The sequence below is a fragment of the Galleria mellonella genome, unplaced genomic scaffold (genome assembly GCF_026898425.1).
Source record: "Galleria mellonella isolate WM207_F2 unplaced genomic scaffold, CSIRO_AGI_GalMel_v1 utg93, whole genome shotgun sequence".
In the NCBI taxonomy this organism is placed as follows: Eukaryota; Metazoa; Arthropoda; class Insecta; order Lepidoptera; family Pyralidae; genus Galleria; species Galleria mellonella.
In genome coordinates this window covers 851121-878326 of record NW_026442176.1, presented here as the reverse complement: position 1 = coordinate 878326, position 27206 = coordinate 851121, and the positions used below count along the sequence as shown (strand labels likewise).

The following is a 27206-nucleotide window of genomic DNA, read 5'->3' as shown; positions in this document are numbered from 1 at the left end:
CGAAAGTAGATATCTTTTTTGTGCACATGAAACGGCAAACAACCTTATGAAAATCAACAGTGTATTCTGCAATATCTATGGTACCATTCATTCATTGTCATTCCTGATGTTATGCCTCTATAAGTATCTTGTAATATCACCAAACCAGAACACAGCGGGGGGAAAGGGATTGTTAGTAATGGGGTCAAATATCTCCATTACTAGCAATATACCCTATCAGGTCGGCCTCCACGTGGTTCCTCCTGGAAACCATCGTGGCTAATTCTAGTTGAATTCGTCAGGATGGGCTAACTGATGGTCTACTTTCATTCTCATCAGTCATCTATCACTGGTGCCCCGTCAGTGTATACCAATAGCGTAGACGGGGTTACCATACCATTATCACCCATTAAAAAAAAAAGAACACAGCAATGCAAGCGCAGCTGCAGTAATACAAGTAGTACAGAAGTATAGAAATACCCATGCAAAAATTTTAAAGAACATTGCTTACAAACCCTCTTTGTGTTAAAAAAAATACGAATAAGTAGATAGATAGGTCTGGTAAGTAGGTAGGTAAGTATTGATAGAACTAATAAGCGATTCGCAATGCAGTCATCAGATAGTTGAATAACCTAGTGAAATATAAATAATGGAAATTTATCAATTCACTTTCTAAAGATATCGTTACAGTTACCCAAACTTTATCAAAAGCACAATATTATAGTGTGATTCTGTATTACGTCAAACCTTATCGCAAGTTTCGGGCAAAAACCTGCCAAGAAAATATCAGATGTGTAAAAAGAATTCCGTAGTTGCAATATAATATCAAATAATAATATTTACTTCCCACCACAAAGTATATAAGTAGTTATAGAAATTTGTTGAAATAAATGACCCCTGTCTATTACAGGGACCGGGAGAGTTAACAATTTTGCAGAAGTCGCCAAAATACCTCGTATTCAAATTCTTCTATAGTACAATTTCATAATGTAAATAGCACAATCACTCTTTAACAGATGGACAAATTTGAATGTAATTTGGTTTGCAGATAGACTAAGTATATATTTGCTAAACTAACATACAAGGACTTTTTATTTTAATTGACTCCACGCTAATAAAGCCACACAAAATCGTCTGTCTAAAAATTCATGACAATAATAATCTTATATTTTAACTAACTTGTTCGCGCGACTTTGTACGTGTGGATTTAAAGTTTTACCCTCTTAGAATTTCATTTCCTCTTAGGGGAAAAATTTATTTCTTATTATTCCCTATATAAAAGCTATATAAATTATCTGTAAAATTACAAGATTCTAGATTTAGCGGTTTCGGCATTGCGTTAATATATAAATAAATTAGTCCATCACTCAGCATCCTCTTTTAAATATATTAAAGATTTGGTCAATCCATTTTATTTATAAATTATAAAAAGAAACTAACTATAACATTTAATTTTATGCTTTGAGAGACACATTCTTAATTTAATTAAAATATGAAAACTTGATTTCCGATATATATATAGGTATATAGTCAATAAGATTGTTTTACAAAAAAAAACCGACTTAAAACCAGTTATTTTGATTTTAAAACTAAACTACCGAAGTGATTTTGATAAAGTTTCTATAAGACCAATCTGTAAGTATATTCATTCAAATAAAAAAAAAGAATTTTTCAAAAATCGGTTCAAATCGGTTTTTAACTGATGGAGTTATGAGGTAACAAATATAAAAAAAACGCAACCGAATTGAGAACCTCTTTTTTTCTTTTTGAAGTCGGTTGACAATCAGAATATAAGTAAAATATTTTATTTTTATCAAATTATATCAAAATTAAAAAAAAAATCAAGAGCCAAGATGAAACGAAACAAAATAACTTTAACATTTTTAATATTAGGTAGTAAAGTATTATTAAAAATATTACTAAAAAAAATATTTTATATATTAATAAAAGATGAATGAAATCATAATGGTTCTGATTTTTTCATTGGGGCACGGGGAACCCCAATCAACATCAGATCTAGTCCGAACTAGAACGTGTTTAAAGTTAAATACAAAAGTCAACAGTTTTATCGTCTTCTTGAATTTACCGTCACCTACATTAAAATACTAGATATTATTTATGTTTATAAAGCATCTTCTTCATTAATAATGGATTATAGAATAAAACTAATGAGTCTCTTTTATTGCTATTTATATTAGTTGGCAGTGTGGTCCTGGCATAAAGTAGACAATCCATTCCTTTCTTGTGGGTGTCGTAAAAGGCGACAAAAGGAGGACGAGGGATAGGCAGCAGCGTTCCTCTTAAAATATCTCTTAAACCTAGCTGCAGTTGCCACTTTGCCTACCAAGCGTGACAAATTTTGGGAAAAAAATAATAATATCCATTTTAGTGAATTAGAATAAGACAAGAATGCAAATAAGACAAATTTTTACGAAAATCTCCAATAGATTTAATATTAAGAATTGCAAATAAAAATCATTTAGCTATCACTATTTAATTCTCATAGAATATTTTGAGAAATACATTTTTATTTATTACTTCCAATTATAATTTAAATTTTCGATATATAAGAAAAGTTTTATATGTCTAGACTCTAAAGTTTTGGTTGTTTGATCAATCAGTCAATATGACCTTCCAATTAATAATGATGCGACATCATACATGAACAGGTCACGATATAACACATGGTTGACTAATTTTGATAAAATTTACACCAGTTTTTATATTGGGCTAATACCTAACTGATTACAGAATTTAAAATCTGTTTAACCAATTTATCATGATGATATAATAAATAAATAGACGGATATGACTTCTAAAAATTACTAATTTGACGTATTTATGCTCTCTAGCTAATTTTCACAAAAAGAAAACTGTATGTACAGATTTTTGACGCTAACGGTATTATCATACAAGTAAGAGCCTATGTAGATTACCTTTTAGACCTTTAGGTGGTGACATTACAGTGCACAATGGAACACAATGCTTGTGCATTGTATTCCATTTCCAGTTAGGAAAAGTCAAGAAGTAAATTTTTTACTTGTTATTTATTACTTACTTACTTTTATATTTACCTTCTTTAGATATATCAACCCTATCGTACCCCGAACTGATTTCTCAAATAAAGTTTTATCTACTCTCCCTAGTCACGGAAAGAGAGGAATTAATTGATATCAATAATTTACACAGATATACAAAAATTTCCGATTTGGGTTCAGCTAATATAGATTGAATAAGACCAATATTTAATTTATTTAAATTAAAGTAACGCATGATTTTTTCTCTTTCCATCGAGTTTATATAACACTCTAACACTATATGTTGCACATCATCGATGATATCACAAACTGAACAATGGGGTGACCAAGGCTTTCCCATCATATGTGCAAATTTTTTTGATGGATAATGGCTAGATCGAAGTCGAATAGCTGATTTAATATTATATATTATATTAATTTTGGTTCCACAAAACCAAGAATGTGTGAAGGTTCAGCCTGAATAGTTTTACTAGTTTTATACCAAATATGGTATTTAGTTTAAAACTCATAATTTCTTCGGAAATTTCGTTAAAATATTCTTTCCAATCTTTTTGACATTGATTTTTTAATTTAAATATATAAGTCTATTCAATAAAACATAGTAATGACTGATATTCCCTACCTTTCTCTATGACTAGTTTAGCTAAACGGTCTATTTCTTAATTAATTTAAAAAAAGACAATTTAAAAGTGCTTGTAAACAAGTCTATTTAAATAAAGATGATTTGAGTTTGAATTACCTCCTAAAGCAACGTGTGCTGGAATCCATTGCAGTATTAGATTAATTATAATTTGGTTTAATTTATGAATGAGTACTAAAATTTTGTTAGCACTTCCTAGTGAAAGGAATTCCTATTCCTTTTATTCCCGACGCACAACGAAATAAGTGCTGGTATCCCCTCTTACAGTCTGATAAAATTACACATTTCTGAATATTTATTACAGATAAGATACATATTAATACTTCTAAAATTGCAATTAATTCCGCTGACATAATGAACACATTACAATTGATTTTATAACAACTAAAATGTTTTTTTACTTAATTTACAAAACGCTACGCTTAACCCATCCATAGACTTTGCTCCATCAGTGAATATTTAATACCAATAATTGTATTTCGCAATTATTTTTTTGACGATTTCATATTTTAGCAAATTAGTATTATCTTTATTTATCACTCAAAAGTCTCCCTCTCTTCGGGGGAATTTTATAAGATATAATTATACCTACATAAAATATAACTATTTTTAAAACGTTTCAGTTATTCTGAGATACGTATTATTTTGTGTGTTTATTGCAAATGAAATATATTCCAAATATCTATTATACATTCTAAGAATATCTAATTTATGTACCTATTCTACTACAAAAATAATATAAGAACCTACTTAATAATTACGTGTATGTGTATACACATACTTATTATTTTATTTATTTATTTTTTACTATACATATTTAATTATGTGTATATATGCAAAAATGTGTGTATGGTAAACTTACTTGCAATGCTATATAATGCATTCTTTCCGATGGATTCTATTATTGTACTGTATTTTTTAATCAATACTGTAAAAAATTAGATTAATAGATGTGCATAAAATGAACAAACATGACAGAATTCATAGATGATAATGAAAAATAAGGTTTTTAAAGGTAGAACTAACGATACATTCTAAAATAATAATGTTCAAATTAGCTATTTCTCGTGCCGTTTGTCTGATGCAAGAAGTAACAGCGCCGTGTCATCTACACTATAATCAGTAATCATGAATGAAAACGCGTGCCACGTGAGCCGAAGGGGGTATAATATCGCGGTCGCGTCGCATCAGCAAACGAGCGCGACGCCTGCGCCGACGCAGCACGAGCGCCGAATGATCACGTTAACTACGTAACGAATTGCGTCAGCCATACTAATGGTACTAAGAAATATCCATCATCGGGGGGAAAGGGACTGTTAATAATGTGTCGGTACCATATCAGCTCGACCTATATACGATTCCATCTTTTTTTTTTATACAACTTAGAATGGCAAACAAGCTGACGGCCCACCTGATGGAAAGTGGTAACCGTCGCCTATAGACCTGAGCAGTACCATGGACATAACAGACTTTACTGTTTCGCCCATGATACCCCCCATGCGTTGCCATTCCTGAGGACTCAGGTGTAATTCCTCTGTACCCAGTAAATTCACACCATATCCCACCCTTCAAACCGAAACACAGCCCTGCAAACACAACTGCTTCACGGTTGAAACACGAATGGGACAGAAGTACCCAAGCAATCGACTTCTGTACAAAGTCTCCCTCTGGTAAAGTGGAAACCAACATGGTTAATTATTGAATTGAGTGAATTTGTCGCGATGAGCCAATTGACCTGCTTTCACCTTCACCTATCACCTTTCACTGATGTTCCACTAACGTATACCGATAGCACAGACGGTACGATTCCCTAAGTCTTATCACTTTGGACAAGGAAGAGAAGTAATTAGTGTCATTTCCCATAGAAGAATTCTCACAAGTTAGAATTTTATAATCTAAACCGGCCATTCGTTTCACATAATACACCTATTAATTATGTATATATGCTGCGGTCAACGACTATGGCTAATATTAAAATGTGTCGCGTGATTTCACTTGATTCTGTTACTAAGTGGCACCAGGTAATTTCAGAACATTAAATAGCAATATCATTTTGGATTTAGATGCCAATACATATTCACATTTTACAGAATAATGTATCAAACCTTCGCAATATGTACAAAACGTAGATACGTATGTACAAATACATACGTACCTACGCGTGTCCAATACACACAATTTTTTACATTATCTGTATTGATCCGTGAGTTCAGTTTGAAAACGTGACAAATATACTACCATGTTAAAAATATTATTTTAATTTATCTTAAGAAATTTTAATACGATAAGAGACATTCAATTCCAGGAATAAGTAATATAGGTAGGCACAAACTACAGATTTTATTATTAATACAAAAATATTATCTATAATACATTTATAATAATAATATTAAATAATAACAATAAATAATTTTTATTTAAGTAAACTTAATAATATGTATTTTTGAATAGTCATTTTTTTATGAAATTACCGCCCAGTTTAGAATACAATTTCAGCTGAGCAGAACGAGTAAGAAACATAGCTTTTTTCAAATAAAAGTTGAGTTTCTAACAAAAAAAATATCAAAATGCTTACCACAAACTTCGTATTGATAAAAAAAAAATAAAAAAAACTACCAAGCTACAATCAATCACAGTATTCTTGAACAGACCAGTCCCTACTAGAAGCACCCGTTCAGGATTATGACGGATGAGCCAGCCATCGTTGTGTTCAACCATATTATAAGGAGCCCAACGACCTGGCCCACCACGCCGCCATTTTTTTTAATGCTATTGAAGATAACAAACAGTAATAGGTACAATATATCATGATAATAATTTTACATTTAAATGTAATTAATTGTACCACCAATAACGTTAACTATAGATTACTGTATTTACGTTTACAATTTACATTAATAATTACATTTACAATGATATACAGGGTGAAATTGAACTACATTTATTACTAGTGCTGTATTTCTATTTATTGTTATACTACTATTTATTTAAAGTCTATTTTTTTATAAAACTTAGTATGGTAAACAAGCTGATGGCACACCTGATGGAAAGTGGTAACCGTCGCCTATAGACATGAGCAGTATCATGGACATAACAGTGTACACTTTTTCGCCCATGATACCACCCATGCATTGCCATTCCTGAGGACTCGGGTCCAAAGAGGAATAACCTCTGTACCCTGTCAATTCACTGCCATATACCACCCTTCAAACCGAAACACGGCAATGCAAACAACTGCTTAACGGTAGAAATACAAATAGGATAAAAGTACCGAAGCAAATGACTTTTGTACAAAGTCTTCCTCTAGTACAAAGTCTATTTTTACCCATAGAACTACATTACAAAATGATAACACTTATATTCGTACAATAAAGCAGAGTTATTGAGGCTCTCTTTTTCGAGTTGATTAAACCGATATGTACATGTATAACTGTGTACGTAATAGCGATACTTGCCATGCTATTTTTATGAATTTGCTTCCTCTAAAAATCCATAATCACAAATATTATCAATAGTGTATCTGTCTCATTACATTACTATTAATAAAATAAAAAAATCTAAAATTAACACGTAAAATGTCCACATAATAGGTACATTATTATACTTTCAATTAAGTTAACCAAAGTTCATTTTGTACCAGCCTTGACTTTGAATATTATAAATAGTATAAACTTTTTTATAATATGACAATCCAGTTGTTGTCTCTTAGGTATCGTTCATCGTTAAAAGATTATCAATTCGTTCTTGACCTTAACATTTATTCACTCTTAACTCTTATCCATTTTTAATCGGTTTATTATATCCGCCTCTATGTTATTTCATTTCTTTTTATTCGCCATCCGAAAGAAAGTTTCTTAATTGGACTTTTTTGTACGTGACAAATTCACCAATTGTGAAGTTTTTTTATTACCTAAATGTCTCTACATTCAGAGTGGTCCCATACTCCATAAGGAATTTATTAATACATATTAATATTGGTTTGTTTGGCTAAATTAATTATTATTTCACGTGTATATACGTATATAGGTATGTGAATTAATAATTATTTTTGTAATTGTAATTTAGGTAATAAAAAAACTGCGTATATATATATATATATATATATATATATATATATATATATATATATATATATATATATATATATATATATATATATATATTATATATTATATATATATATATATATATATATATATATATATATATATATATATATATATATATATATATATATATATAATTTTGAGTCGCATAATGTAAGCAGATAAACTATGTTCTGAATAGTTCCTACCTATTTTCGTCGCCGCTTATCACTTTCCATTTGGAGAGCTGTCAGTTTATTCGTCCTTTCAAGTTATATACGAGTAAATGAAAGTAGGTATTAAAAGAAAAATCAAGTGGTAATATAGATGTTTTCCTGATAAACTAAATATTTACAGTGAGATAACATGACTATTAATATATAAGACGATATCTATTTTTGCGTCTATATGTATATATGATACTTTATACTGACCTTGGATGTCTTCAGTAAGATATATTCCTATTTAATCCGGATTATACTCCTTCCGCATACAAATAGGGCTGGTAATTTAACTAAAAAACCAATAGAAATAAATTCACTCTTTACATAGACAAGAAATTTATTCGTAATTAAAGTCAATTATTTTGTTCCCCAAATTGAATTTAATTGTTACATAATTACTGCGAGCTATCAACTCGGGACTACTTTTTAAATAATTTGAAATGGCCAACAAGTCAATTTCCCTCCTGATGGATACAACAGCAAACTGTGCATATAGAGAGCAATATGCATTAATAGCATCATCAACATCACAGAATGCACTGTGACCTTACCTTTCAAATCAACAGCCATGCTAGAACAGCTTCATGGTAGACACACGAGTGGGATAAAGAGACCTATATGACAACTTTTGTAATGCCCCTCTGAATTCGGGAGTAAACTCTATATATTGTAAAACATATTAAAATTTAATGTATCTATATCTAAACAATTTATCATCATAATAAATTACGTTAATAAATTGTTTGTAAATAATCAATGACAACTAAATTGAGTTTGCATAAAATAAATTCCTTCAAGACATGCTTCTGACGTATTTACTGGTACCTTATTTGTTATAATATTGTTGATTTAATATTACAAGATTGTAAACAGCTGTAACTGTTTTACATATTGATAATGGTACTAGGTACGTAAATACGGAATTAATATTATTTTTTAACATTCTACAATAAGCCATTTAGGTGCTAGATTGCTTATTGCAGAATGTTAAAAACATTGCACTGCATATGCAAAATTGTAATCAGTAGTTTCCATCTTATAAAATACTGTCTGCAAAATATATATTATTATTATTTTATTCATAATTATGGTAACTGTAACCATAATTATAATCCACAGGCTCGTTTGACCCCCTCTCCCATAGCAAATAATAATAAATATAAATGTAACAAATAGGATACAATACAGTTTACCTGTTTAAGTAAATCATTCAAAACTCTACCACCCAAACACGTGTAAAATTTCTTTCAAAACAATCTCTGTATTGACTAATATCAATATTAGTTTAATTAACATTGTATTAACCAGACGCATCGGTTTGTTATCTATCATATAATAAGGCAATTCAAGAAAACCAACTTGAACCAGTTTTAAACTTCACCGATCTTGTTTGTTGTCAATGATACGCAATTACCCCACCCTGAACAGTTGAGATTTTGTTTACACGTATGTAATGTATGTAAACTTTAATACTTGATAGTTTTCATTGCATTTCTAAAAATCACCTCTAAACATCTCTTTTATCATCACCCAACGAATTTCTCACATATTGGTATAAATGGGGCAAATGTTAAATGTTAATCCATCTATTAAATGAATACTTGTTTCTTAAGATTTTTTAGATTAAGCAGTAACTGTTTTCGTAACATTTGGTTTACAATCTTCTTAACATTGCATTAACGATTTACGAATAAACAATAATAAATATAATATTTAATTATTTATTATAAAGTAATAATAAGAAAATATTAGTTCTATTAATTTTGTTTCGAATGACTAAAAATAATTTGTTCAGCAACGTTTAGACTCAGATAACCTTCATAGCCTACGAGGAAAACCTCGTTTAAGCTGGTTTATTATCATGACTCCAAAGAATCGAATTGCGACAAATTATTGGAGTATTAATTGGCATCAATTACTTTCTTATATCTATGTAGCTCACGGCGTCACTTATCAAGGCCACTGTAATTGTGGGTTCCTACGCTCTGAGCGTTCTATAGAAAACAGATGAGTAAATACACACTTGCTGGGAGTAACGTACCTTTAGAAATGTCGAGGTTAAATTAATAAAAAATAAAACTAAGAACAATATCAAACAGTTCTACTATAGGTAAAAAATAATAATAATAACGCGTTCAGTGACATTATGACATCATTTGATGTATTACCGATATCACCAACATATTTTATGCAAATTTGTTAGTTACCACGTACATACGATAGAACGAGATGGTCCGAAATCTTATTTTTTCATATAAATGGTAACAATGAGATTGATTCTGAGACGCTATTTCTCTAAACCTAATATTTCAATTTGATAATTTCCCGAAATTACTGTATGGTTCATATATCATAAACTAAAATTATAATAATTTAGACTTAAATCTATTAGAGAATTATTATATTAATTACGAGTATCATATTCGTCCTTATCATAAATATTTCGCTGTGATAACAATTTAAAATTTAATTTTAGAGTTAAGTTTAAAGAAATGACACCTCAGAATGGACTTCCATATCATATCTTGGCGATTTTCAGCAAAGGCGATTTCTGTCTAATTTCGGTGAACTTTATCAGTTTCGAGCCTTAAGAAAAAGTGATGTCCCAGAAAGTATTTTATAAAATTATTCTGTCTATATTTCGGGGCATCGATTTTTCAAGGGATTTGAAGTTGAAAGCACAATTGAAAGGTCAAGTCAACCATCTACAAGTAAATTCGTTACCACTTGTGTCAGGAAATTGTGCTGATATTGATAGAAGCTAATCTATAAATATATACGATTATAAAATTTATTGACAATTAAATATACAATACAAAACAATATTGTTTACATTTGTTGCGACAAAATTAAGTAAGTATAGAGTAAAAACAAAAAAAAAACAAAAAAAAATAAATTGTATGAAATGAGAAATCACTAAATGTCATAAAAATAATGTACGTGAACACATACCTTTCAAAGACCTGTTTAAATAAATTATTGATTTATACTGAGACATAGCCAGACGCATAGCTAAGAACAATAGATCAAAGATCATTTACTATTGATGTGGACTTTAACCTAACAATTGCGTTAAACGATAAGCTAGCAAAATGCAGATATATTAGGTGTTATTATCATGAGAATAATAATTTTATTGGTACCTATACCATCCATACATTTTAGACTATAGTTATTTATCTAGTTGTACGTAACGTAAAATTTATCATAACACAACATAAAAGCGTCTTCTCTTATCGTTGTTAAAGTTCCTGTTTGATTATGTCCATTTAAAAAACAATGAAATATCATTGTTTGTTTTATCAAATTTATAGTTGTATGATGTTGGTACTGTCAAATAAGTTTTAATAAAAACTTGTAACTGTCATCATAAACCAGATTATACTGGAATATTAACTTACCAGAGGATAACTTTATAAAAAAATCTTCGGCATCGGTACCTCTCATGTTTCTGTAGTTTTCGGACTGTACATTTAGGCTTGAGTTTCAGTCTAAAGAGTGGGATACGGTTGTTAAATTATAGGGTACATACACATAACACCATACTCTTAAGGAATAGCAAAATACGAGGAGTGCCAGGAAGATCGCATTATATTCTGTGATGATCATGGCGCTGTTAATGTCGCCAGGAGACGGTTGCCACTTTCCACCAGATGATCCGTCAGCTTGTTTGCTTTTTTAAGTATCATAAATAGATAAAAGATTCACCAACTAGTGTATTTAAGTATAAATTAAAAAAAAATATCTTAATCGATAAATGTATGTGAATTCATTAATGATAAAATTTGACGAAACAAATATTTAAATTTATTAACATTATTGTGACATCGTTCTTTTATTCTTGCCTAACAATTATTATTATTATTTATTTACATGTATTTAAAATCAGAATGTGATGATGATAAATTGTAGGAAATTGACTTGATGTATAATTTTTAACTATCTGTGTAACTACATATTTTTGTATGTCGTACAGGCTAAACATGTGGAACGAGATTGTATTGTTAACATCTGCATGTAAATACGTATGTTTTACAAATAAATAATCTTGAATCTTAAATAAAATTCTAAGTAAAATATTATTGTTATAATTAATTAAAATGCAACCCGTAACTTTAGTTGCGTGAAAATAATCAATCGAAGTAAATCGGTCTACCAAATTTAATAAAACCACAAATATCGAAATATCGATTGATAGCTGCATAACAAAATGGAATAACGAACTATGTAAAAAACTATCAGAGTTTCACTAGCTGTTAAGTGAATATAACCGAGATATCTGACCAAAGAAGCTAAAAACTCATTGTCACTTCAGCTTGATGGATAATTGAAGAAACGATAACTGATGAGAAATAAGTTTTCGAATATCGATTTTAATTCATAAAAATACATACGTGTAGAACGATCTCTAGTACCTTTTATTTTTTACTAACTACTTACTCGTATATTATTTTGACGTAGTCCTTACAAATATGTTATAAAAAATCGTTATATGCATGTGAACCAGTTTATTAATGCGTATCATCCGTTAACTGTCCACTGCTGAACATAGACCTTTCCCATGGGATTTTGCTAGTAGTTGCCACGTTTGGCAGGAGAGTTGACAACCGCAATTAAGCTTTTGGTAATCTTCTAAGAGGGACGCAGCTGTCCTTTCCTCGACCTTTAATTTCTCGTAATTGTATCTTATAACACCCACTGGAAAGGAAGGGGTGGCCCATTCTATGCTGGTTCGATCCTTATGATAAATATACGAGAGAAAGGCTTATTTTGTAGTTGATAATGAACCACTGAAATGATAATACTGCAATATATAATTATAGTTGATACCTGGTGTGAGTAACATGGTTTATGTTATCACAGGTTATTCTCAAAATTATAGATATAGAATACATTAATCCTTAATTATACATATAAATGATAAATTCTGTCAAGTCATCATAAGTTACAACATGGATGATTGTAATTAAGTGATTATTAATGATGTCGTGACAGGGTTTATCAACTTATTTTAACATTAGGTATGTTTTATCAGTTTAATATGTACGTGACATTTTTTAAAGAAGAACTTCGTAAATTAATGATAACGTATTCATTTTAATGAGACTCCGAGTTCTATTCTCGGTCAAGCCCATTTATAAAATGACATTTTCTAAATTTACTTGCTCTAAATCATAGAATAGGAGTGTAGGATAACGCCCCTTTGTGAATGTTTTAACTTTCAGGGGAGGAAATAAAAACCCAGAGAAAATTAGAAGACAAAAAACATTAAAATGGCGCAGTGGGGGCGTGGACAGACTTTAGAAAAAAAAATATATTGACAAAGTGAGAGGTGAACAAAATAAGGTTGAAAACCTCTAAATGATCAATCAAGCCACAATTTTGCTGTTACAAAAAGGATATTTGCAGTTCGCTTGCATTTTCAAAAATAGAGTACACATAAAATATTAACACATATCAGATAAAAAAAAATGTAAAAATACAGATGAATTTAAAACCTCTTCTTTTTTAAGTCACTCGATGAAAATAAAAGTTTGGTATCAATAGTTTACCTACTTATACCACTCATAGCATTTGACTGGCTGTTGTAAAAAATAAGTCTTCCTGTGACACAATATATAAATACACACTATTATCAGATACAGTAATAATAGACAGTGAAATTAGATTTTTTTTATTAAAGTCTTATAAAAATAGCTGTTGAGAGTAACTGTATCGTTTTTGTGTAGGAAAAGTCTAGGTCAACGTTAGATACCTAAACTAAGACTACAAATAAAAAAGGTATCTATTGTGTAATATATCTAATATCTTGCCAATACTAACTGCATAGTGCGATTTACATTCTGTTATTACTTTTTTATAAGTAAAAATAGAATAGGTAACCCCGCCTGCGCTATCGGTACACCAGTAAAAGACAAGTGGATAAAAGCGAATTAATTAGTCCATCATGACAAATTCTACATTCTAGAGTTAACTACGATAGTTTCCAGGGGGAACCGTGTGGAGGTCAACCTTCACACAGTTCACCCTGGAAACTATAATTAACTACAGCCCCACTGGGCTATAAGAACCCATTACTAACAATCCCTTTTCCCCTACAATACTGTGCTAGATATTAATATCAGTATATAATTCTGCCACAGTCTTTCTGATTAGTTTCTGATTAATTTACAAACGACGTTTACCATAGAACTCTTTGTACAAAGTCATCAGTACGGGTCTTTGTACTTCATATTACTGCATGCATAGCTATGGTGCGATTATTACTAGATATGAGAAGTATGACTGACTTCGAAAGCGTATCTTAGTCCTCAGAAATTACATTTTTTTTTTATCAACTTAGAATGGCAAACAAGCTGACGGCCCACCTGATGGAAAGCGGTAACCGTCGCCTATAAACATGAGCAGTAGCATGGACATAACAGAGTATACTGTTTCGCCCATGATACCCCCATGCGTTGCCATTCCTGAGGACTCAGATATTATTCCTCTGTACCCTGTAAATTCACGAATTATAATTGAGACATACCGTGGCTCTCACGGTATATTGTATATTAGATTTGAATTTACCGCATCTTAATAGACGCTACAATATCTACCTACCTCTAGATCACGGCATTATCTTAAAAAAGTTAATTGAGTATAATTAGAATAAATAGTAAAGCAGTTGTTTACAATTATCTAAATTGGCTAAATTATCAGCTCTTTAGCGCGTGCTATACCTTGTAGCAAAACCTTATTATGGTTTTTCTCTATTGACGCAACGCAAACTTGGCAGTCTTATTGATAAAAAGTTAGAACGATCTGAATGAACACCAAAGACAGACTAATTTAGTTTGTCTTTTGTGTTCCTATATTTATGTCCTATAGTGGTTATAATACCACTTCTTAAGTCTGACCTGTATTAAAGATTTCAATAACGTCTTAATTATTTTAACGTTCAAACTGAAATACAACAAGATGAAATATTTTCTGCTTCATGCAAGCATGCAGACGAGGTACATTTTGTTCCCAAAGACCAAAGTTTTTCTTATGAAAAATTTTATCCAAATAACAAAGACTTCAATCTTGACAAAATTAGTTGATAAATAAATAAATACCTATAGGTCCAACCGGGTTCATTCGATAAAATGAAATAATCATCAAAATTAACGAAGATTTTGCGTAACATACACACAAAAAACAAATACTTAATCGAAATGATAACCTCTCCTTTTTTAAAGTCGGTTAACAACTTCTACTTATCAGAACTCTCAGTAAATATTTGAATACATTAGGTACATTTAAAAGAAATATACAGATAGAATATTATATTTCATTTATATTGGAGCAATTTTAGGGGTAGGTATCTAAGGAAGTACTTCTTTGCAATATAGACAAAAGCACTAACACCAAAGTACTTTAGTATCACACTGTACCTACTTTTCGTCTTTGAATAGCTTATAGATTGTACTTAGTGGAGTAGAATTGTAGATCTAGAAACATACATAAAATATTATGAGATTAATCACGATATTTGAGAGATATTACCCTAAAAACACTCATATCAGTTTTTGCTATTAGGTCAATTTCTAATATTATAAGATTACTTGTTTTTTTTTGTAAGTGACGTTACTGTCCACAAACCTATTATCTACATAAACCTAAAAAAAATCCTATTATGTAGAAGTACTGGAAAAAATATAGTGCAATTGAGAATTTCCTCCTTTTTAAGAGTTTTTAACTCAATTTTTTACCCGCTACTTTGTACGCATGGATTTTAAAAGTAAAAAATCCAATGAAATATTTTTTTTACAACACAGGGGGCACATACCACTTTGTGTATCAAGATAAATATAAACGGTGTAACAAGATATATACCAGATTTAAAGTTAGACCTTTATAAATACAACTGAAGACCGTGTCCAATTTGGTTTTTGCTTAATGCCTAAACAAACATACAGACAGACAGACAATTACATTTTCTATATGTAAATTACTACACAGTATCTTCGCAAATTCTAAACCGATTTCGATAAATCATTTTATATTAAGTATCTCTCATCGCAAAAGAACCAGAGTAATCGACATAGCCCTAAGGATAAGCAAGCTGAAGTGACAATGGACTGGTCACATAGCTTGAAGAACCGACAACCGATGGGGAAGAAAAGTTCTTAAGTGGCGACCCCCTACGCGCAGACGTAGTGTAGGACGACCCCTATACTAGATGGAGTGACGATCTGAAAAGCATTGCAGGGAGTCAGTGGATGCAAGTGGCTCAAGACCGTTTTTTATGGCAGTTTATGGGGAAGACTTATGTCCAGCAGTGGATAATGGCTAAAATTATGATGATGATATTCTCATTTCTGTCCCTTATACCGAAATTTATTCACAACTGAAGTAGTCCGTTTTTACAGAAAAAAAAAAAATTTTGTATAAAATATGAAATATTTGTAGATATTATTTTTACAAATGGACTGGGAGGAGAGGGTGAAAATGTCAGCTCTATGAGCGCGGAATGTTACATGAAACAAGTTAGACAGCGGAATTTCCTGTAGGGTTGGTAACATACAATAAGTCGATACGTTAGACGTGTTTGTATCTGACGCCAGTCACTTTTTTTATTTCTGGTATCTAAAAGATAGATAAATAGAAACCACCGTAACGATATTAACATTTAAATTGAAAATATCTATTTATAAAAATACATGACTGGAATATAATAGTCTTATATAGTTTGGTTTGAGGTGCATTCACTAGAATGATATTAGCTGACATACCGGAAAATACAGTAATTCCAGTAAAATCTGGGTAAAGCAAGTTTTACATGGAGAAGACTCGTTTGCTTTCATTTCACCGAACTAGATATTTGAATTTATGACGGTAAGTTGTGAATGGGTGTATCACCGTTTATCGAATTAAAATAAGACGTAATTATATTTTTCTCGTATTATTATTGACTACTAGTATACTTCAAGAAAACATGTTAACGTAATTGCTTACGCAAATGCTCCATTTAATATGACGTAGGTAAGAATAATTTGTATACGAAAGGATAATAATATAAACTTTGCAATAATTTACTTTATTCTTTTTTATATTCCTAAAAGTTTTTCTTTATTTTTTTTTTTATAGAATAGTGTGATTTATCCGTATAGTAACAAATCTTAAGAATATAATTCACTTCTTATGAATATCAAAATAATAAAAGAGGCTACTGGGAGAACTTAGCATAATATAAAAGCCTCTATACTAAGCCCCACAAAAAAAAATCTGATTCTCCTCTTCCTCTAGCGTAGTAATAATAGATTAATAACCCTCCGCGGGGAGGAAGGGTTTATTAATAATGCGGACTACCAGTCACATTGTTAGCAATATATCCTGTCAGGTCAACCTCTATCTACTTGGTCCCACCTGGAAACCATCGTACTGAATTCATGGTGTAATAGGTAATGGGTGGGGAGAACGCGATTGTTAGTAATAGGGTCTAAAAGCCTCATTGTTAGCAGTATCAGGTCGACCTCCACGCGGTTCCTCCTAGAAACCATCGTGATTAATTCTTGTAGAATTCGTCAAGATGTACCAAATAACTTGCCTTCATTTTCACTTATCATTTCTCACTGGTACTCTGCCACCGTATACTGATATCGCAGGCTGGGTTACCACAGCATTATCATTCATTAAAAAAATTAGGTAACATGGTGAGTTACATGATTATAGAATTCAGATTAAAACATGAGGAATTCAATAAATCGACAATGTTTAATATAAATTTTTATATTAGACATTGTCGATTAAAATTCGAAATAGTTTTAGATATTGTCGACTCCTTTTACACAAATATAAATAAAAAATATTTTTAATACTTTTACTAAAAGTCAAAAAATTCATTTGACGGATTTATTGTGAAAATAGGGGAAGAATAAAATTTAACAAGCATGACATAACCGAACTGTACCTTAAAATGAACCTTAAAATACAAAATGCCTACTCTAAAATTACAAAACCGAATATTCGGATAAGAACGTTTATTTATATTAGAAAACAACTATAGTATATTCTAGTATAATCATCATCTTCCTACCCTTATCCCAATCATTTGGGGTCGGCGTAATATGATTTTATCCATATTACAAAAAGATTTGGTTTTTAATTTTACGACCGGCCACCTGCCTGACGTCAACCCTCTTTGGGAATCTAGTATAATATGATAAATTATAATATGCTAAACATCTTTGCATATTAAGTAATACTATACAATAAACAAACTTAGGTATAAAACAGATAGCTAATAATAAAATAAAACCACATTTAAATTACAACTACTACAAATAACTCTATATTAATTAATAAAGCTATTTATTGAGAAATATTGTATCATCTCAGTAAATGATGGAAAATGTAAAACAAGTAAGCTATAAACGTCGATTTTGACATTTTGTTGCAACTGATGACTTCTCTCAACATATCTCCATCGGCAATTGAATGGTTTCGTAGTTACCTGGTTGGACGTCGGCAGCGTATTCGTATCAACGACTCTTTGTCATCTTGGTGCAGTACATCTGCCGTGACGTCAATCTCCTCTTTTATTTGCCTTATTTATCAACAATATCACGTCTCAGCTTCGGTCTTCCTAATCTTTATGCATAAATTATATTAATATTTCTGTTGCAGTAAATACAATAAACGAAGACCTTGAACGTATATTAAGTAATACTATACAAATCCGAAACAAGGTTATAATCATAGGTATAAACATTTCAGAATAGCTAATAATAAAAGTTTTTAATGGAATGAATTTAAATTACAACTACCGCAAATAACTCTATTTGTTTTGATAAACTTTTATTGGAAATATTGTATCATCTCAGTAAATGATGGAAAATGGATAAAAATTGCAAGCTCAACATTGCTCCTAAATATTGACTACGCCGATTCCTGTTATTCAAATGTCACTGAAGAGTCATTAACATATCAAAATTTATGTATACCATATTTGGATTATGACCATGTATCCCAATATCTGTCTCTATCCGTCTTCGTTAAACATAATCCTTTCCCTTCTTTACTCAATTCTCTTTAATCCAGTTACACCTCATTATTTAAAAGAACGTTTTATGTTTCTTGAGAGAGAGCAATTCTAATTCTTATTCTTTACGTAGTACTGACAACCTCCAACTCATAATTCCTACCCATTCTTCCTCTTTCTACTCCAAATCCTTTTCCGTGCAAGCAGTTCGTTTGTGGAACTCACTCCCTACCCCTATACGGTGCGCTCAATCGTTGCCCATTTTTAAAAACTTAGTTAAAGCCCACTACCTATCCTTATAATCACTTAGTCCTACGTATTTCCAGTTTTATGTGTGTTATATATATGTGTATTAATATGGTATATTTGTATGTATTTATGCTATATGTATATGTATATATATTTATATGTGTATGTATATGTATATATATGTATATGTTTGGTTGTATGTGTTTATTTATGTATGTATATGTGTATGACGATGCTGTCACAAATATTATTTTTTACAAATCTATCTTTTTTAACGCGCCACCTACCTACTTATGCTTTAATCCTTTCTACCCAAAGGTTGTCTGGAAGAGATTGCTTAGCAATAAGACCGCCTTTTGTACTACACTATACGTATTGAAAATTGTTTTAACAAATCATGTTATGTTGGTGCAATAAAGTGTTAAATAAATAAAAATAAATAAATAAATAAAATAAATAAATATTACAGGTATCGTCATCAACATATCAGCCTTTAACTGTCCACTGTTAAACATAACCCTCCCCCAAGGGGGGTTTTGCCAATAGTTGGCGGATTGGCGACCGCAGTTAGGCTTTGGAGATGTTTTAAGAGGGACGCTGCTGCCCATCCTTCGCTCTCCCTTACTCGCCACTTACAACACACACGGGAAAAGGAGTGGCCTATTCTATCAGGACCACACGGGAATTACAGATATAAAATCAACATTTTCTTTCCTCTGGCCTTTTTTAGATTAAATTACTATTAACCTAACTATAGAATCCAACTTACTGTTGCGTGAAACATTTCTGTTTCAGTCTACGTACAAAAAAATAAGGACAGAGGTAAATGGCGTTCCATCTGTCTCATAGATAAAAAAACGGGGAGTGGGAATTGTAAGTAACGGAAATTAGAAACCCCTTTGGTAGCAATACTATTCAGTACCCTGTCAAGCTGACTGTACGTGAAATTCGATCTATTAGGGACTCAAACCATCGTAATTATTTCTTGTAATATAATGTTCTAAATCCATCACGACAAGTTTACCAGAGGGAGACTTTGTACAAATGTCGATTGCTTGGGTACCTCTGTCCCATTCGTGTTTCAACCGTAAAGCAGTTGTGTTTTCATGGCTGTGTTTCGGTTTGAAGGATAGGATATGGCGTGAATTTACTGGGTACAAAGGAATAACATCTGAGTCCTCAGGAATGGCAACGCATGGAGAGTATCATGGGCGAAACAGTATACTCTGTTACGTCCATGGTACTGCTGACGATGACGATGACGATTACCACCTTCCATCAGGTGGGCCGTCAGCTTGTTTGCCATTCTAAGTTGTAAAAAAAAAGTGAACTGATCCGAGATGACTTCTCTAGGACCGTATCAGCCCAAACCAATAAGTGTAGGTGAGATATAAACATTGTAACATTTACATTCATTAAAAAAAAGGCTAACGAGTCGTCAGGATATAAAAATAATTTCTTAGATATCATTCGATTATAATAATGATTTTCTTGAATATTGATGACTTCATACGTCAGTCATCAATATTAATTAAAACTGATAATATGACTATAATCGTATAAAAAGCTTTTTATATCTCAAAGAGAAAAGTACACAAGTACAGAACGAAGAAAGGTGAGAAATATACAGCCCGTCTGATGGTTAAACTATTACGATATCCTACAATAATCAAATTTCAAGCAAATGAAATAATAAGGTAATTGTTATAAAATACTTAATATATCTACACATACTCATATTTTTTTTAATGAATGATAATGGAATGAAAGTTTCGTATGCACTAACAGTATACGCTGACGGGGCACCAGTGAGGAATAATAAGTGAGAACGAAAAAGCAGGTCAGTTAGCCCATTGTGATGAATACACCTGGAATTCAGTACGGTTTCGGGGGGGATCACGTGGATGTCGACCTAATAAAGTATATTGTTTGCAATGGGACTGCATCTACATCGGCATTAGACAACAATCCATTCCCTCTACTATATCCATATTAACTTACTTGTAGAAAATCTATCTAAAGAACGATACAAAATAAATAGGTAAGTACATGACTATTTTATATTTTTAAAGTTTAGTTTAAATGTTAACATAATGAAATATTTTTTAACTTGTCATCATTCACTTCTATCACGCGTGTAATGTGTAACTTATAGTGAATGTTACATCATTGACAATATATGTATAGGTAAGTATATTTTGATAGAAAAATTATATGGATTTCTTAGATGTTTTAACGACGCGCAACAACAAAAACGTTTTTCATCAGTATTTTTCATCATATTTTCTACACAACACATAATAAATATATAACACATATTCAATAATAAGAATTACGTACAATAATTTGTGCGTACTTACAGTAGAAATTTAGAAAAACATATTTTCCGTTAATCAATAATACTACCCATAACCATATTATTACAATAAACAACATACGGATGAAATAAGAGACGCGTTAACTTTTTTTTATTGAAATAACTGAAAGAGTTCGTTCACCGTCTACGACATACGTCACAATTATACGTAAAATATACATACGTAACTAGAATCGAATCTCGATCGATCATACGTGATTTTATCAGTGGTGTGTAACAAACAAAACATATGACCTCCGTTAGTGACATAAATGAAGAAGTTAAAGCAATAACATTATTTAAAAACTGTTTGTTTTTAATTCCCAATAATGAAATCCCCACTACCTACATTTAATCATATTTTATTTAATGATCTACGTTTTCCTTTTTATATATTTAACGTTTTAATTTATTGCAAATTTATAAGACGTATATACAGACACTTCCATTTATGTATACTTACTAAAAAAAGCACTGGAGGGGCATCAGTGAGGGATGATAGGTGAGGATGAAATAGCAGGTCAGTTAGCCCACCGTGATGAATACATCTGGAATTCAGCACGATGGTTTCCAGGGAGAACAACGTGTAGGTCGACCTGACGGGGTATATTGTTAGCAATGGGACTGGTAGATCACATTACTAACAATTCCATCCCCCTCAGCTGAGACAGTAAGAGAAATCTCTAGATTGGTTCATAATGAACTAGTGCGTTAACCGAATTATGATAACCGGAAACTGCAATTTACAGCTTGGGCAAAGGTCACAGAGGTCAGAGATAAAATTTTAAATTGTATGTTTCTTTCTTTAATAATAATAGAACAAACTTGGAAATCCATAATATTCCTATTAAAATTTTTATTATGATGATACCTAGTAGCTATATTTTACTTAATCGATCTCGAGCAACTTTATTATGATATAAATTGTAACGTATTTATATACTATTATCATACATACTTAACTAAATGTAAGATGCAATAAGACCATTTAAACGAAAATCATCCAAAGTTCTAAAACCATACTAATTCTCTTCTAGAAATAATTATAATGCTTATAAAATGAGTATAACAGTATTTACATACTTAGGTATTATATACATATATATACGTTTTCAATAGCCTGTTTTTTTTTTCATAATAAATCGTAACTACAAATTTTCCCGGAACGTTGTATATTATGATTAGAGGACTTCTTACTATTTCTTATAATTTTCTCGGGAACACAGTGTTATCGAATAAGAAAAAATTTAATCACTACCTAGTGATTCTAACTGAGGTACCCTAAATGATACTGTATTGTACTGAATTGATTCCATTCTATTATGAAGTTGAATTTTATAAAATATAATAAAATTCTCTCAATAAATACTTACGTACTTATTTCATTCATAATAAATATATTAAATTGACATTCACTCACATATTGGGTACTTTAAGAAGCGCGATACCTCACAACACCTTCTTAGCCGAACTGAGACGTGGAATGGAATGCATTTCGTATACAGATTTGTACCTTACAAATATGCTGAATTAATTTTAAAACCCTAAGAGAATTTAAATAGCTACCTAGTCCTAGTATAGGTACATAATATAATTTGAAGCGAAATTAATGAAATCGAAAAATTATAATTTACAAATTGAAATATGGTCCATATGTGTAACAAATTCCATTCAAATTAAATTACTTTCACATTATTAACATAAGTAGGTTATAAAATACAAATAGAGGGAAAGGGATTGCTAGGAATGGGGAAATTAGTTTCGACCTCCACGCGTTTTCTTCTGGAAATCGTTGTGATTAATTTGTGACGAATACACAAATTAATCACGATGGACCAACTGACCTGACAACTTCTTCAGCATCCTCGACCTTTCATCTACCATTAGTGTCTCGTAATTCTATACCGTTGACATAGGTGGGTGCGTAATTTTATCTACATACATTAATAAAACTAAATACAAGTATTTAAAATGTTACTTTTTATGAAAGATTAACAAAAAAAATTCGTTTATAAAAAAATTTAAACGGCATAATAATATGGAGGCTCGACTCAACGAACACAGCGGCGACTCCGGCGCAGGCCAGGCCAAGCAAGCAAGATAACCGTTCGATTACATCAGCAAATCGTAGCGAACAGCGGCGCGTGCCCGCCTACTATATAAGTTTCAGCATTACATACCGCAATTCATTCACTATTCGGTACTGATAGATGACAAAACTGTAATTTCGTGGCAATGATCAACGATCTCATGCATTTCTTTGAAACTGTGAATATTGAACAGTACAACGAACAGTGGTGGCACAGTGACAATTGGTGTGACAGTCATTCTCCAAGTTACGAATATCAACACAGATAACCCAAGTTCAAGGATCTGGTGCATCAGCTAAAAGGTAAATATTATATGTTTTCAAATCGCATGTATATAAACATAGTGACGTCTTGTGCATTTCATAATACCTAAAGAACCGTTGAACTTGTATTGATTTATACTTATTATTATACCCACACAATCACTTTCAAAATGGCAATCAAATTTAACAGTCACAGTTTAAAAAAAAAAAAACTGTTTCCTATTTTTTTGCTTTACGAAGATGAAGTATACCTACCTATAAAATATACTAACATAATTTATTTTATGTATACCGAAACAGTAAACTTTACAAGATTTTCCACGGAAATGAAAAGTACACCGTGCCAAAACTTTTATATATTCAAACTTCTACCGGTACTTATGTACCTAGTAGTTGCGGTATAATCTTAGCTCAGACGTAAAGTGATCCCAGAACAGTATCATATTTAATTTACTACGCTTCACTGCATTTAATAGGGTTGGCGCAACGTAAATTTTTCTGAAAAACGTTAAAACATAACTGTTTAAACAAAATTAATATGAATTAATTATCATTAATAGCTACTACATCTTTATTAAAAGAAATTCAGAATTAGATTTAAAATGGTAAGATAAACGTAACCACAAATTACTGAAATTCTATTCGCTGCATTAATTTGTAGAGACACCCCTTTGCCACAACGGGACAACACTAATGCGGTTTCATAATCCCTTTACAGAGATACAAATATCACATCAATCGCGCTGAACTTACCAGAAAGTATAAACACGGCTCATTATACAGAACATCGGAGGCTGACCGTTATCAACGATTACTGAAGAGCGTTTTAATAAAGCAATACAATGACTACCGTACAAGTTCCTCGTGAAGTCAACCTGCCAACCATCCCGACACAGGAAGCCAACGACTTGGACATCATGGCGCTCACGATGGCAGCGCTACGCTTGGTCAATCCCTGGACTATCGATACCAAATGGACCCATAAAATAGAACCTGGAACGCCAGAGGCAAAAGATAGAATTATCACTTTAGCAGAAGTGAGCTGCCATGACACACCTCAAGATTGCTGGGTTGTGATATACGACCGCGTTTACGACATAACAACATTCCTTGAAGAAGTTAGTATAAAAATATTGTTTAAATTCTTTTGATTTCCTTATCAATAGATTTATTAAACTATTATTTCAACTAAATACCTAATAAACAGTTAATCAACTCCCTATTAATTATCTATATTCATAACATAAGCAATACCTACCTAAATATATATTAATAAGACATTCTTGCATTCCAGCACCCCGGTGGCGCCGACATTATGCTGGAATACGCCGGTCAAGATGCAAGTACGGCCTTCAGGAGTTCAGGCCACACGCGTTCGGCGTCCAAGGCTCTCGATCGCTTCCTAGTCGGAGAGCTGCCAATGCACGAGAGGATGTACCGTCGCCCAAACGGAATACGGCTTAGTGATATACCGGACTAATTGATATCTCATGTGGTCAGTCTCCATAAATGGATATGTCTATAATCGTACCCCATCTGCACTCACTAAGATGCACATTTTAACTAATAATAATTAATAAATGCACCAGCTCTCTACTTAATACAACTTAATTATTTTTATTACATAAACAATTTGTAGACGTAATAAAATATAGATAATTTTAACTCTTAATATATGTATTAATATAAAAATTAATAATTAGCTATATTATTATATCAAATGTCAACGTATAATAAATCAATAAGTCATATTTACTAGATATAGTATATCTAGATATATATTTTGTACCAGTAACCACGATGTTTATTAACCTCAGTTGCAAATGTCAAGAGCTCGATAAGAATAATATGCAAGTATTAGATATTGAAATTATAATAATTGTATTTAAGTAGCTACAATTCTTAGGATTTTTTCCAGAATTAGTACTAATTATTGCTACTAGTTAAAAATAGTGTGATTTTTTACTCTAAAATTGTTTAACTTTCTGTTTGCCAGGAAACATTATCTCTTCAAATAGAAATTGTCACAAATTAAAACAATAATGGTAAAAAATCACTATTATTACTAATGGTAACAATTAGTAGAAAATAATTGCTGGAAATGCTTAATTTTCCACAGCTAATATGTTATGTGTGAAAGTTGTATGATTTTATTTTATATTAACTGCTCATACTTAAATTTATTTATTATGGCTTCAATACAAAAAATTGAAGTTTTTATGTCTTTATAATTATAATATTTATTTCAGTATTATTAAAGAAGGAATTTCGCAAAATGCATCAAATCATGTAAATTACCTTGATAACAGTTATCGGTAATATATTTACAATGTGAACATTAAATCCATTGCGTGACTATGAAAGTTTCGAAATTCTTCAAACTAGTTTAAAGATAAAAGTTCCTATTGTTTTATATAGATAAAATATATGTTATTACTTTACCTATATGAGTATTTTATTATCTGTAGCCTATATGCAAATCCTTACATTGTTGAACCTCACCTCCAGAAGTTTATCAGTAAACACAATTCGCTTATGCACTCAAACAACAATAAATATAAAATCAAATACAATTTAGTTTAGCATTTGAAATCAATACCTTATAAATAGCATCCTTTACAGGTGATGCTAGCATCTTGGCACTGTTTGCCTTGCGTTTTTATATCTTAGTATTTTTATATGCTTTTAATATTATATTTTTATATTATTTTTGACACTTATCTGTACTTTCAAAATAGGTGCATATAGTTTAAGTCACGCTCGAGGCATTATTGTTGCCTAGTCCCACAAGAACTTCAAGATACCGTTCTAACATTGACTAAATATTTATTTCCAGAGAAAGAGAGTATAAAAAAAAAAGAAGAACAAGAGAATATAAAAGAAAGATATAGGAGGTTCAAAAAATTGTAAGTCTCTAAGTAAATAAAATATGAATTATATTGAACAGCATATTTATTTATTTAATAATCAAGTATATAACAGAACAAATACATATTTATTAGCAAGTTGGCAGTCTTCCATAACTGGTTTCTATGTAAGTACTTATATATAAAAGTAGGTATTAAATTGTTTCCCCGCATCTACACTTTCTAGGAGACAGGAGGTTCTCTATTGAATATTTATTTAGTTCCATTTTATATACTATTGACGTTCAACAACAATACTCAAAAATTGTTGCAACTAAAATTGTGCATATAATATTTTAAGTTTATACTGGTTGAAATATAATGTCATATTTGTAATAATGTAAAATATAAAACGTCTGAAAACTTCA

General features: G+C 31.1%; 1 protein-coding gene across 1 annotated transcript; it reads left to right on the top strand.

Annotated features, from left to right (window-relative positions):
• Positions 1-23761: 23761 nt before the first annotated feature.
• Positions 23762-27206, top strand: LOC113516944 (uncharacterized). The gene is made up of 3 exons (XM_026901450.3): positions 23762-23971; positions 24651-25050; positions 25227-27206. The coding sequence occupies exons 2-3, from the start codon at positions 24775-24777 to the stop codon at positions 25410-25412; spliced, it is 462 nt and encodes a 153-aa protein (XP_026757251.1). The 5' UTR covers positions 23762-23971; positions 24651-24774; the 3' UTR covers positions 25413-27206.